This window comes from Anoplolepis gracilipes, chromosome 13 (genome assembly GCF_047496725.1).
Source record: "Anoplolepis gracilipes chromosome 13, ASM4749672v1, whole genome shotgun sequence".
In the NCBI taxonomy this organism is placed as follows: Eukaryota; Metazoa; Arthropoda; class Insecta; order Hymenoptera; family Formicidae; genus Anoplolepis; species Anoplolepis gracilipes.
The window spans coordinates 3,152,386-3,166,385 of NC_132982.1; the positions used below are offsets into that span (position 1 = coordinate 3,152,386).

The 14,000-nt window shown below is 41.6% G+C and overlaps 2 protein-coding genes across 4 annotated transcripts in view; both read left to right on the forward strand.

Moving 5' to 3' along the window:
• Window positions 1–13,763, forward strand: LOC140672695 (hyaluronidase). 3 transcript variants are annotated; one of them, XM_072905085.1, is made up of 6 exons: window positions 1–854; window positions 1,337–1,548; window positions 1,716–2,148; window positions 2,588–2,792; window positions 2,865–4,129; window positions 4,288–4,371. In XM_072905085.1, exons 1-5 carry the CDS (start codon window positions 787–789, stop codon window positions 3,027–3,029), a joined length of 1,083 nt encoding a protein of 360 aa, XP_072761186.1. In that variant the 5' UTR covers window positions 1–786; the 3' UTR covers window positions 3,030–4,129; window positions 4,288–4,371. The 3 variants fall into 3 exon arrangements, with proteins under 3 accessions (XP_072761186.1, XP_072761188.1, XP_072761187.1); XM_072905087.1 differs by lacking the exons at window positions 1–854; window positions 1,337–1,548; window positions 1,716–2,148; window positions 2,588–2,792 and adding exons at window positions 11,455–11,543; window positions 11,833–12,057; window positions 12,433–13,077 and having other exon boundaries at window positions 3,972–4,129; window positions 4,288–4,370; XM_072905086.1 differs by lacking the exons at window positions 1–854; window positions 1,337–1,548; window positions 1,716–2,148; window positions 2,588–2,792; window positions 2,865–4,129 and adding exons at window positions 11,455–11,543; window positions 11,833–12,057; window positions 12,433–13,763 and having other exon boundaries at window positions 4,148–4,370.
• Anne (polyamine-transporting ATPase anne boleyn) overlaps window positions 13,649–14,000 on the forward strand; it is a 15,974-nt gene continuing 15,622 nt past the window's right edge. The window contains exon 1 of the mRNA XM_072905082.1: window positions 13,649–13,760. The gene's annotated coding sequence lies outside the window, so the exon portion shown is untranslated. The remainder of the gene's footprint in view (window positions 13,761–14,000) is intronic.

Consider the following 14,000-nt stretch of genomic DNA (forward strand, 5'->3'; position numbering starts at 1 on the left):
TGTAATTAGCGAGTAAATTACATCTTCTTTAACATATGTATTACATGTCAAAAGAACATATGCCTCATCGTTAATATTTTCTCAATAAAATATTTCTTGCAACTGCAAGAAACTGGGAAAAAAATCCTCTGAAATTGCGAGTAGCCATTTAATAATGATACTTGCTACTTGTTTAATTTTAATTGCTTTAAAGTAGTGAAAAATAACTTTTACTGTAGGAAAAAGGAAAGTCTATTTATTAGTAAAAAAATATATTGCGTTTTATCATGCAGGAAATTCTTGGTGAGATATATGTTCGTATCGATCTCGCGCCGTATTTAATCGTAATATTAATAAGCACCCATCAAGAGTTATGAATGACTTGTCAGCGCCCACGTACCAGCAGAATAGTAATAAACAAGAAAGGACAAAAAAAAAGCCCAAGGAAAATGTGTGCAAAAGGCGGAAACGTCGAATCATCAAACAATACCCGGAGCCAGATAACACTACGAGGCGTGGATGAGTAGGTGGGGAAGACACGAGACAGACACGATGTACAGAATAAATACCGCCCTGAAATCGAGCGGAATTCAGTCGCACGCTTATTGTTAGTGTACTAACGACGTTAACTCTAGTCTGATCATTGTGGAAGGTCCTTATTCAGGGATCTTCATTGTTTGACGCCACCTTACCAATTTGATTAATTAATAGCGTCTCGATATCTTAGGACTCGTCAGTTTGTAATTTATCATCGGAGCCTATATAAATCTACTAGGAAAATTCATCATCGAGCTCGTCGAGCAAGTCATGATGCTACCGATTCAATATTTTCTCATCTCTACCTTCGCGACTATCGCGGCCGCCACTTTTTTCGGGTATATTTCACTTAAAAAATATTACATTCTTCAACCCTCCCAAAATCGCGAAGTTTATTTGATCAAAAAAGAAATTGTATTTATTTTAAAACAACTTATAATATCTGTTAAACATGAAATTTATTTTAATTTTATCTCTTGTTAAGTAAATTAATTGTACGGTGTTTATCATATACAAATATAAATATTTATTTTAAGTTTTAAATGTTGTATTTTCTGTTTATGAATATCTGTTGTAAACGTATATTTATAAATATACTTTATTATAGAGTCGCATTTTTCTGAAGGCAAATTATTTCATTTTTTTCCTTAATTATTTATCATTTTATTAGACGCTTAATATATTATTGCATTATTTGATGGGAAAATTGCTAATCCAGTTTTAGAAATTCCATAAACGCGAAACGTGCGAATCCGACGACCCGAAAATATCTTATCTAACCGGTGTCATTGTCCACGAGTTACCTCGTGTTTCTACCCAGTCTAGGCGCAACGACCCCCGAGACAGGCAACCCGCAACAATTTGACGTTTACTGGAACGTACCCAGCTTTGTATGTCACAAATACGGCGTGAAATTCGAGGATCTCAAGGATTTTGGAATTCGTCAGAATGCAAATGACAGATTTCGCGGCGAGGAGATCGCGATTCTCTATGATCCTGGAATGTTTCCGGCGTTGTTGACCGATAAAAATGGTAAATCGAAAATAACTCTGTTATGAAAATAAAATTGTTCCAAAGCGCATCTAGGTACAAAAGATTACGAAATATTTTTCAAACATCTTGTTCTAATCCTTATCTTCAGCTCTTTGATTTTTGCAGAATTCTTCTGTTGTCACTCTAATAAGTGTTGGTATTTTCAGGAATTATGACGGAAAGAAACGGTGGCGTTCCCCAAGATGGTGATTTGAAGAAACATCTCGAGATATTCCGGAAACATTTGACCGAGCAAATCCCTGATGAGTCATTCAGCGGCGTCGGTGTAATAGACTTTGAGAGCTGGCGACCGATATTTCGGCAAAACTGGAACCAAACTCCCCTCGAATGTTACAAGACCTTGTCCATAAAACTGGAACGTGAAAAGCATCCCTTTTGGAGCGACGCGGCCATCAAGAAGGAAGCGAAACGTCGCTTCGAGAAGTACGGCAGGATATTTATGGAAGAAACTCTGAAGACAGCAAAAAAGCTCCGGCCTAAGGCCACCTGGGGTTACTACGGTTATCCGCATTGCTTCAATCAAACTCCTGGCCAACGTACCTCGCAATGCAGTCAGCAGACCTTGGCGGAAAACGACGGGTGAGTAATATGCCTGACGGATCGATATTTCGATTCGAATACGTCTGATGGCGTGCGTATAACTTAGTAGCATACATGTGTAAGTGCGTCATTATGTTTTATACGGAACGTTTACGGATCCTTTATAGATAATCTCGCGGTTTAGCATACAAGTCGGTATATTAACTTGTCGCCTCATAGCGTGATAAAATTTATGATCGTATTGTTTAATTCGCCGGTTTATTTACGATGTCATCCCGGATATAAAACGATCACGAAGATCGTGTATCGAGATTACGATAATTACGATTAAATGGGTCAAGGTCAAGGCTAATACAGAGCGCTGAAAACCGGAGCGACTTGCAGTTTCACACCCGCTGAGTTATCTAATCATGGAGAGCGATTAAGGAGCGGTCGACGGTTTAGAAGGTCGGATAATGACGGATAATAATTTTCGTAGAATGTCTTGGCTCTTCACACTCGAGGACGTGCACATGCCTTCCGTATACTTGAGGCAGACGATCAAGGAGGTAGATCGGGTGGGCTTCGTGAAGGGCAGAGTATCGGAGGCGATGCGAATGGCGCAGAAGAGTCCCCGTAAACAACAAGTTATTGCCTATCACTGGTTCAAGTATCAAGATCAGAGAGATAATTTTCTTAGTAAGGTGAGTTCTTTCGATCTCTTTAGGGAACGTTTCAAAAATATCAATACTGATCTTGAGAATTTGTCCGCACAGAAAGATACGGAGAACACAATCAACACGATCGCCAGCCTCGGTGCCGACGGCGTGATCATTTGGGGCAGCTCCGAGGATACAAACACGGAGAAGAAGTGCAAAGATCTGCAGCAATATGTGAAAGACGTCCTAGGACCGGCGATAAAACGGATCAAGCAAAAATAGTGCATTGATTGAGTGAAACGATGATCGCGCATATTCAACTAACAGTACAAATGGCGGTTTTTATTTAATAGTTAATTCATAGTTTAACTTCTCAGTTCCTAATAAGATCTGACATATTTATGTTTTCAACATTTTTATGTACATAGATATGATTTTTATAAATTTGAACAAATGTAGGCAAAATTCCAGAACCCTCCAAAAAAAATCTATAAATTTCGAGGAGTCGTAGATGGATATCGGAAACCACAGACGAAGATTGAAAGAGAGAAAGAGAGAGAGAGAGAGAGAGAAAAGAGAGAAAGAAACTGTGAGAGCAAGAGAGGGAGGCACGATCGAACCGCCAGCTTTCAGCTGCTCTGGGCTCCGAATTCTTGCGGACCGGCAGCAGCCCTAGTGATCTCGTTAACGTCGGCGGAGGCGCGCGACGCGACGTTCGGCTCACCATCCCCGAATCCTTCTCTTCATCACCTCCGCATCGCGCTCCGCCTTGAAACGGACGATTGTGCGTGGTCCGGTCTTACGACGACGAGGACGATGAGGCGCGCGATGCTAGGCGTACGACATGTTTTACTGGTTCGCGATGTAACGCCTCGGGCGATATGCTTTTTTACAGTACGCGCGACGCGTTTTCTGTAGAGAAGAGGTGGTAGTCAGCAGATCTCTCTTGCTCACATACGGTTGATCTCTCTCCCCCTTCTCGCGCTCGCCTCACTGTTGCCCCCGTCCTTTCTCTCAGCTCTGTCGCACCTGCGGAGAATGTCGATCTCGAGGCGCGAGATCGACGAAGAGGGAGAACGGAACGGGAACGCGCGGCGCGGAACGGGAACCGAACGCGCGCACCGCGAGTAGAAGGAGAAGCTGAAGGGGAACCCGGTGGTGGAGGTAGAGGAAGAAGAAGAGAAGGAGGCAGCGGGCGGGCGGGAGGCGGTGAAGGAGAACGGAACACGAGAGATCGGCAGCACAGTTTCGTGCTCAGCTTAGCTCGGTTCGGCTCTCAGTCTTGTGATATCGGAAGCCTCCAAGTACTTGAAAGGTCGAGGTTCTCGTACACAATCTTTCGTACTATCGGATCCATCTGACCGGAAACAGAGAGCTCGGAGGTTACGAACCTTCTCCCTCTCTCTCTCTCTCTCTCTCTCTTTCTCTCTCTCTCTCTCTCTCTCTCTCTCTCTCACTCTCTCTCTCTCTCTCTGTCCGCTTGCGAGAGAGGCAAGATTCTTGGTCGCCCCAGCGGTGACTAGAATACCTGTTGCTCTAGGTACTCTCGCGAGAAAACCGGCGACGCGTTGGTGCGCAGTTCGCGGGCGAGACAGCGACAACAACGGTGACGTGCAAACCGAGGTGAGTGACAGTCCCTCTGCAGAAGAGCCAAGGCTTCCCGGATCGGTAATAGATTAAAAAAGTCCAGCGTCGCTCCACGACTCGTTCGACGATTATTCATTTTAAGATGGTAACAATCCCTTTCATCGATCGCTGCGACGCGAATCTGATCCAGCTGTTGACGAGCAGCTAACGAAAATCGCTGACTCGTCGGAAAGACTGGAAAGAGTCTGCATTCAGCGAGAGATCGTCTGTCTCTTGCGAAATTCGAAACGCATTCGTGTTCGCGTGTATTTGTGTGCATGTGCATTCGCGAATTGAATGCGTGCGTTTCCTGCGCGTGTACATATACACGCACGCATGGACGTACATGTGCACGCGTCGTTGGTATACGTATATATACGGCGCGATCGACGTACTCTCATTGCTTCGGAATTCTGAATAAATCGACAGAGGATTGCGAAAGTTTTGCTTCATTCAAAGTGCGAGAGTTTATATTAATAATTCATTTATTAAAAGGATTATCAGAGAGCACAATAACGGTGTAGCTTAAATTTCTTTGAATTTCTTAAACATACATTTTATAATGACCTATCCTTCGTGGCTGTGCCCTTCCTTTTAAGCTTACGCCATCGCTTTGGAGCTAGTGAGCGTCTCGAGAGAGCGCAAATCATCATCTCCTGTTGAGAGAACATTTTTTTCTATCGTACCGAGAGTGTTGTAGTTTACTGAACGAATACCAGGTGCGCTTCAAGGCTCGTTAGTTCGCGAATATATCTTTACTTAGATATCTCGGATATCTCCGCTTCGGGAACGGGGAATCCAACACCAGCTGATCGAGTTACGACGATCGCGGTTCTCTTCCAAAGTGTGGATGAGGGGCCCGAATACTCGAGCGATACAGAAGCACCCTATCCAAAACGCTTTGGCCACTAATCCTAAATGCCCTCAGACCCCTATTCCAGACTTAATGATAGCTCTTCTTAGACGCAACAGTTAAGTTCCAAGCTAAACTGTTGCGCGGTAGCGAACCCATAATCGGTTCCTTTCTAACGGAGACTGTCCGCGATTGGTCCATAGCTCACAGCTACCGTCTAACTTAATTGGTCGATCTTATAGGTGTCCGACGAGGCGAGAATATCGGAGTTTCGATTCCGAGTCAGTCGCGGAGATCAAACGTTGCAATGTTTCTCACGTGCGTGGAAATGTATCGTCGAAGAAAAATTACTTTATTGAACTCTGATCGATCTTTCGACGGAATATATTGCTAATAATTTTCCCCTTTTTTTCTTGTTCTGTTGAAAAGAAATTTTCTTAATAAGACACTTGCGTCTTCAATTATATATCTTCAATTATATACAATACATTTTTATGGTGAATATTAATTTAATATTTTTGTTATTCATTAATTAGACGTATTTTTTTTTTTAATATTTTTTTACGTTTAAAACTTTCCAGATGAAACGTATTTTAAAAGTTGTTTACGAATTTTCACAATATTTTTCTCTACGCGAGATTTAAAAAGTGTTTTCTCCGAAGAATCGATGAAACATGTAGCTGGGTATTTTTTTCAAGCAACAACCCCGATCGAAGGTGGACAAATAATTCTAATTTGTCCCTTCTTGTTTTTCGCGTAAGCGAGGAAAAGAGAAGAGTGCTGAAGGGGTCTCGGCCGCGGGCGAAAGGGCGGATTAAAGGGGTAAGAGGGGAGGAGGGGGGGGGGACGGGCGGACCGGGGTTTAGTAGCGCCAGAAGTAGCGGGCAGGCTCGAGGAAGACGAAGGGGCCCGTTTTAAAGAGGCGAGCATTAAAAACAACAATGTCATTACATTTTAACGACCTGTTCTTTGGCAGTGCCCTCCCTTTTAAGAGCGTTCGTTTGCAGGTATGTGGTCCGCGCGCTCACGGGGGCCAACCACATCGCGCCAAGGGGGCCCTTAAAGCGTCGCGCACACGAGTCGCGTGTGCACGCGGGGCTACTTTTTAGCCCCCCCTCCCCTACCTACCTTCTTTCCAGATTCGATACATCTTCAATTTTTGATATCAAATGTAAAAGCTGAATTAAGAAGAACAGCGATGATGTTGTTTCAGTATCGATTTTTGGAGTAAATAAATTTCTTTGTCTTTATATATAAAGATAAGAAACTTTATAAAAAGAAAAAAAGTATAATATATATGTTTTAATTTCACAAAAAAAAAAAAAAAAAAAAAAAAAAAAATATATATATATATTTTTTTTTGGGCAAATGAAAAAATAAATCTTAAATCTTTTTTTATGACACAAACTATTTTATCATGAAGGAATGGAGCGAAGCTCGTGTTAAGTTTCTTCCGCTTGACTCGTTCTCCCCCGCCCCCTTCTCACGAGCCCCGTTGATTCGTTCTCCACACGCGTTCCGGACACGCCGTGCAGCTCGCGAAGAATTAGTATGGGCGAAGAAACAAAAGCACGAGAAAAAAAAAGGGCGCACGCACGAAGGGAACGGCGACGGCGAGGAAGAAGAAGAAGGAGAAAAAAAAGGAGCCGAAATGGCGCCACACGTCCAGCGTGTTTTCAGGGCATCCCCCGGTGCTGTTGGCAAACTCCTTTTTTCGGCGCCCGCCCGTTCCTCGTTCTCCCTTACGTGCCCCGCGTGCCCCACCTCATCTCTCTCTTTCTCTCTTCAATTCGGGTATCCTCGCGCGATCCGCACCCTCGCGCGGCCGACTCCTCTTTTATTTTCTTACTCTTGCTCGATCTTTCAAGCTCACCCTGCATCCGCGGGCCATCTATTAGTTCGCCCAGGGTATCTCGATATCCCGAAGGTAAAAAAAAAAAAAAAAAAAAAAAAAAGGAAAGCAACAGAAGGAAATAGAAAGAAAAGTATCGGGCGCGCCGGCGTCCCGGCAAAATGTGAAATTAGGGTATGTCAAAACGAGAGGTGGAGATTTTCATTAAAATCAATGGGGGAGATTAAGGGCCGAGACACCTAATTATGGATATATCACTCGCCGTCATCTCCGAATCGCTCCGGCCATACACCGGATCATTAAGTTTGGGAGATTGAACTCCGTAACGGCCGAATCTCTCTCTCTCTCTCTCTCTCTCTCTCTCTCTCTCTCTCTCTCTCTCTCCCGGCGAGATATTATATACGGAACCCCAGGATGGATTGGCGTGCGCATGAATCTGACACATACTAGAAGAGAGAGGCAGGAATAATATTTTTTTTCCCGCCGCGGACAGCTTCATCACGAAACAAATCGTCGCTGGTGCTCGCTCGCTCGACCTGTGACCCTGCATGCCAGACCATATATGTCGCTTATGGTTGTCGACGACCAGTCGAGAAGACTTAGTCGAGTTACGCGAAGAAAAGAGACGACGCAACAGATCGAAAAGTTTCGATCACGAAGCCTACGAGTGTCGGCGAAATGCCGCGACAACTGCGATTTCTTTTCATCTTTTTTTCCTCCTATTCCTCATTATACGTTGATATCTCGACGCTATGACGCAAAACGTAGCTCTAGGCAGTGTAACGAATAATGTAACGACAAAAAAAGAGTGCGGATATATTTTTCCTCGTTCAATTTACTTGTCGCGTAATTTAAAAATGCGAAAAGTGACAGAGATAGAAGAGCGTTACGCGCGATATATATATTTCAGCTTAAATTGAAATCATTTGTCACAATTAGAAAACGCTCGTAATAATAAAATGCAGCTGGTGAAAGAAAAACGCGATGACTTCCTTACTGCTGATGTCATCGATATGTATAGTTAACTATCTTGACGTTTCAGTTTGCTACACGATCTAATATCTAACGCTCTCAACGCTAAAACGCCTGCGATACGCATCGCACTTTTATAACGAACGCATCGGGCTCCGCGCTGTCGACGAAGGATAGATGAAGAAGGATCAACCGGGAGAGAAGAATCGATGGAAAACCGTCGGGGATTTCGACCATGGCACACACTTGGGCGGACAGGCGCGGCGCTTTTTGTGCCGGCACCGCCTAGGCTCGGGGGCGCGTCAAATTTGCTTGAAAATCAAATTAATCTCGCGGCTGGGTGCAAGACCCTCTCTCTCTCTCTCTCTCTCTCTCTCTCTCTCTCTCTTCTTTCATCTTCTCTCGCTTTGATCCTATTGCCCTCCTGCTCCCTCTCGCCGCATTTCTCTCTCTATCTCTCTCTATCTTCTCTCGGTATCTCGAGGACACGAGCAAATCGAAGGCACGGGACCGAGATGGAGGCGAAGAAGGAGGTGGGCCGTAGGTCCTCCGTGCCACCGACACGGACCCAGAGGCGAGAAGAGAAGGTGGCGCAGCAACAAAGAGCTTTGGACTTCTGGCTGCGGCCGTCACAGGGCCGTAGCCACTTTATTTCGTGGCGAAATGTAGAAACTTTGAATGCCTATATTCGTACTTTGAGATTGACAGCGATCGTCATTGGCAATGTGATTTTTTTTTTTTTTTAGTACCGAGTTATACTTATATAAAATAATATTGAACATTGGTTAATAATTTATATTTGATTTTCTCTCTCTAGATTTGTCTCGTTTACGAATATGATTTAATTAATTTAAATTATGAATTTTAAATGTTTGAAAAATATCGATTAAAACTGCGAAGCGTGACAATAATCGAATTATAAAGTTAAATGTTTGCAGACTGGTACCGTCGACGTGATAATAGGATTGCGTATCAAATTTATATTATTTTATTTGACTTTATTTCCTCATTATGATATAATGATAAAGGTAGGGACGATGATTATAGTTTTGTTGCATCTCGAAAGTCTCGGATTGACTCGAGACTCTCTCGAGTACGTCCCTGCTGCATCCTCTATTCGGTCATTCAAATCTCCGCTCGTAGAAATGAGACGGGCGGCCGCATCGTGTTGCCCCACACCTTTGCGGTCTCGAACCATACAGGGTGATTCAACAAGAATTACTCGAGAGGCCTAATTTTTGAAACGTGATACGTTTCTCTGGATTTCTCAAGTTGCGTCCTGTAAACAAGAACCCACAAGCAAGAAGAAAATTTATTCGACGATGATATTATCGAACAATCAATCATCTCGTCTCAGATGACGACAGCGACAATTGACGTTGATTCTGTAATCCAATATTTAAAATACAAGTTATCATTTGACAATCAACTTCTCCAAAATTCACGAAATCGGCGCGGTCTTGATTGTAATTCTCGGAACTCGGAATAAAAGACGGGAGATCGGAGAGATTTTGCGTGAGAATAAAAGGAGGGGGGGGGGGGGACGAAGGGTTGTGTTGAGGAGCGAAGAAAAAGATCTTCCTGCGAACCGAACGCGTTCGTAGGAATGACGGAGGGAAGAGTGAAATAGGAGGAAAAGGAGACGTGAAGGAAGACGAGGAGAAAATGAGCTGAGAGAGAAAGAAAGAGAGAGAGAGAGAAGGGTGGTAGATCGGAATCGAAATGCACATCGTGAACAAGACGGCGACGGAGACGAAAAATCGATCCTCTCTCTGGAAATGCCGGCGACCAATTGTCCGGCGAGGGACAAGATTCTTGCCGTTGTCAGGAATTCAGCTCGCGAGTCCCTGACGAGGCCCCGGACGAGAGGACGTGAATCCTTCGAAGGACGGCGGACGCACGAGAGTACCTATGCAACGTCGTGGGATCTCACGATTTCGGAGCTCCTTTTTTTCGGAGCAGCCGTAAAAGCAACAAAGTCGACGTAATTGGAAGCCGCGTCCTCCTGATTCGACACTCGTATCGATGTTACTGCGGTTGGATCGCGGAAGATTTAATTTTCGATAAGTCGAAAGGCTCGTAACAAGCATATCTGAAGCCCGAAACGCTTTTTGGCGCTTGATAAAGAAATGTGTATATTATTTTCTTTAAATATGTTTATCTTTAGAGATTTTGTTATATCAATATTTTTTTACTCTTGCTTATCTTCTTTAAAGTACGTACGTATATTCTTTTTATATTGAAATTATATCTTAAAGGAGATAAATTATACGTTACGTGTAAACTTTATTTTATCTTTTTTTACGGCAAAGGTTTTTTTTTTATTTGCAGAATCTTAATCTCTCCATCGTTTTTGAGCTTGTTGTATTTAAATGGAGGGCACGTTCTTCTATCTTTTATCTTTCGCGGGCGCCTCACATCCAGACATTCCCTCGCTTTAAAATTATTTACATCGCCGGAAGGAGTGCATCTCAGGTTCGTTGTTTTAAATCCGCCGCTATTTATGGCGGGGACGTCTACGACGAATTCCCGCCTATCCGCCAAGCTTCGGGGATACACAAGAACTTCTTTTATCTCGAGATCTTGGAAACTTAAACTCGAGCATGCCACATCGAGATCGGGGGATTGGCCTTAACTAACGATCTATGAATGAACTACGTCGCGCCATCGTCCGGCAACGAGAACCCGTTCCTTCGTTGGCGCCGAAAACCAACTGAGCGGACCATAACTTTCGACGCATCTTTTTACGGATACTTGGAGGTCGCTCGCGCGAACCATTTAATTAACTTCCCGGTAGTGAAAGTAATATTCAGGCATTTAATTTATATTCACTTTATATCCAGGTATCTTTTCTACGTCACATTTATATACTTTACACATTTATTTTCAGAGAATATAATTAATATATTTAAATATCACGATTTTAAAATTCTCGCCATTAAAATACTATAAATAATGAGAGAGAGTATGACTCTTTCCGTGATTGAGTTCTACTAATAAATTTTTGTGATGCAATTTTGACGGGTCATTGAAAATCTGAAAGCTCGAGAGCATCTATCTTAATGATTTCTGTAGCGACGCCGCACAACTATTATTCATTCGAAAAGATAATTACAATCTTCCAAGACATCTGACATGCACATCGAAGACTACAATCGTCTCGCCAATTCGTAGAAAAGATCAAAATTTGCATTCAGGACCAGCTCTTTCTTCTCTTCGACGTTCTATTCTCGTCACGATAATTCTTCGGCGATGTAAACAATTTTGCAATATTATGATCACATAAATTTGTCATTTTTTCAGAAAAAATTATGTGACTTCTTGAATATCTAAATTATTTTACCTGCTGCATCTTGATCAGATTGGATAGATTCGTATATTTCTGTTTCCTTATACTGTTTCAGGAATCATGGGGACGATACGACGGTTGTCTACGACGATGTTGTTGTTAATGATGCACTCCGCTCAGCTCGATGCTCATCGTGAACACAAGGTTGGTCTTTAGTTCTTCCCAAAGTTAACTAAAATTTTCACGAAAGAAAAATTTTACATATATTATTTAATTCTTCTTAAAGTTCTTTTTTTCTTAATATTAAACAAAGAAGAAAGATCCAATTAAACTTTGACATAATTATTAGTAAGCAAATTGCAGGTATATTTGAAGAGGTTTTTCGGATTTTTATTAATAGATACATAACATAAATAACTTTGAAAAAGATATGTATAATACGTATAAATAAATAGACATATTATATAAAACTGATTTCAATAATAATCTTCAGGTTCACAATATCGTGCTGTATCCAGATAAGCATAGTTGGTGCAAGACAACGCCGATAAAGCAAGTAGTGACATGGCCTCAGTGTTCTTCGCAGGAATTGGACAATAATGTATGCGTCGGTGCTTGTTTCTCATATATGGTCCCCCATAGCGAGCCCTCCGCACCCGGTGATCTCATAAGACCTTACTGCGATTCTTGTCAACCTTTGGACAGCGTTTGGCACACTGTGAGTTTATTAACTGCAGGAAGTAAAACATGATTAATGATTAAAATTTTTATCTTTGTTAATAATTTCGTGGTTTCCAAGAATTTTGCATTAAATCCTTTACATCTGCGTAACAAGAAGCTTATCATGTTAATTAAAAAATATGTTTACCATTTCTCTCTAATCTAATAATAATACTCTTAACCACTTAAGTTACATCCTGTCACGTAATATATTTTTCACGATTAGATACAAGTGATAACACAATTATTAATCATTTATCAAACCGTATATGTAAATTTGATAACAAATTCATTCGAAATAGCAAGGTCTTAAAAGAGTTAAAATATTCTTGATACTTTTTTAATTTGAGGATCATTTCTTTTATTCTTTCAGGTTACATTAGATTGCAAAGACGAGCAGAATAATCCAGTGACCATGCAGAAGAAGGTACAGATTATCACAAACTGCTCCTGCAGCTCCTGCATGGAAACCTCGAAAATCAAACCGGACTACAACACTTTGCTGCAGTCTCTGACGGAGGAGAACTTGGACAAGAATGTAAACGTAGCGCACGAAACGCCAGATTTGCTGCTGGATCCGAATTTGAATGCCTCGAAGAACACGACGAGAGACGGAGCTCCGACTAATGAACGATTCCTCCAACTTTTTAAGAAACTGAAAGAATCACAGAAACTGGACGAATCCGGTTTGAAGGAATTCTCCAAGTTCGAGGAGGAGGAGATCGATTTGGAGAAGCTGCGGGAGCTGTTCAAAAAGTATAGCGAGAGAGACGAAGAAGAAGGCCAGCACGAGCACCATCATCAGCACCAGCATGAGCATCAGCATCAGCATCAGCATCAGCAGCAACAGCAACCGCACCTACATCGCGGACCCCATCACTCTCTGGTCCTGGACTCGGACGTGAAAGAGAAGATCGACGTGGAGCCACATTATTTGCATCCCGCCGTCGCCGGCCAAGAGATCAGTTATCACGACAACATCCTGGTAGGCAAGGAGAAGAAGAAGAAGGATTTCTAAAAGCTCGCCGAAGTAGAATTCGTCGTCGTTCGCCACGCTCGCAAAATTCACAGGAGTGAATCGAGATCCTTAGAAAACGCATTTGTCGTGTAGGTATTTTAATAAGCGAATTTGGATCTAGTATACTATCTAACTTTGATTCTACGTATTTATTTGCGTAGCAGTAATTGCATCGTGAGATATTAATTGTTGATATAATATTTATTACGGATCATGATAAAATTATTTTTGCAAGAAAGATCTTTTATATCCTATAAGAAAGCTTATATTCTATAAGAAAGCTTATTATATGAAACTAGAGAAAATATAACATGCGAATTAAAAATAAATGTGGACACAATATTTCAAAATCAATTATATTGGTTTCGCTAATGAGGATGAGAAAGAGAAAAATAGCAAGAGCGCGTGAGATAAAAGTGGAAAGAATGGGGTGTATTGGAGAAAAATTTAATATATAATTTATATATAATTGTTATTATGTTAATTAATTATTTAAAGAGTTGCAGAGCACAATTGGGTGTTTAATTCGACTTTAAACACATAGAGTGACGTTTTAGCGTCGAAATTTACATCTCAATCGATGAACATATGAATAATATTCTCGAGTCTGAATATCAGTCTTGACGTCAACTAGTACGACGTATGCATTGTATTATTCTCCTAGAGAATAAAGACCGTCGATGGTACGTATTACTTATTTTTACTTATGCCTCTTTGGTGATTCCCATATAATGTATAAATGTTTTTTTCCCATTTGTAGAAATATTTTTTATTTTCCTTTCTTTCTCTCTCTCTCTCTCTCTCTCTCTCTCTCTCTCTCTCTCTTTCTCTTGTTATAAGAATTTTATATTTATTGTAAATAATATTATACCATACGCAATGTTATATTTAAAAACTCAAAGTTTCATCATTTGACATATATT

Coding starts and splice junctions, on each gene's coding strand:
- LOC140672695 (XM_072905085.1), top strand. CDS start 787: ATGATGCTACCGATTCAATATTTTCTCATCTCTACCTTCGCGACTATC. Junction 855..1,336: donor GCGGCCGCCACTTTTTTCGG/GTATATTTCACT, acceptor GTTTCTACCCAG/TCTAGGCGCAACGACCCCCG. Junction 2,149..2,587: donor ACCTTGGCGGAAAACGACGG/GTGAGTAATATG, acceptor TAATTTTCGTAG/AATGTCTTGGCTCTTCACAC.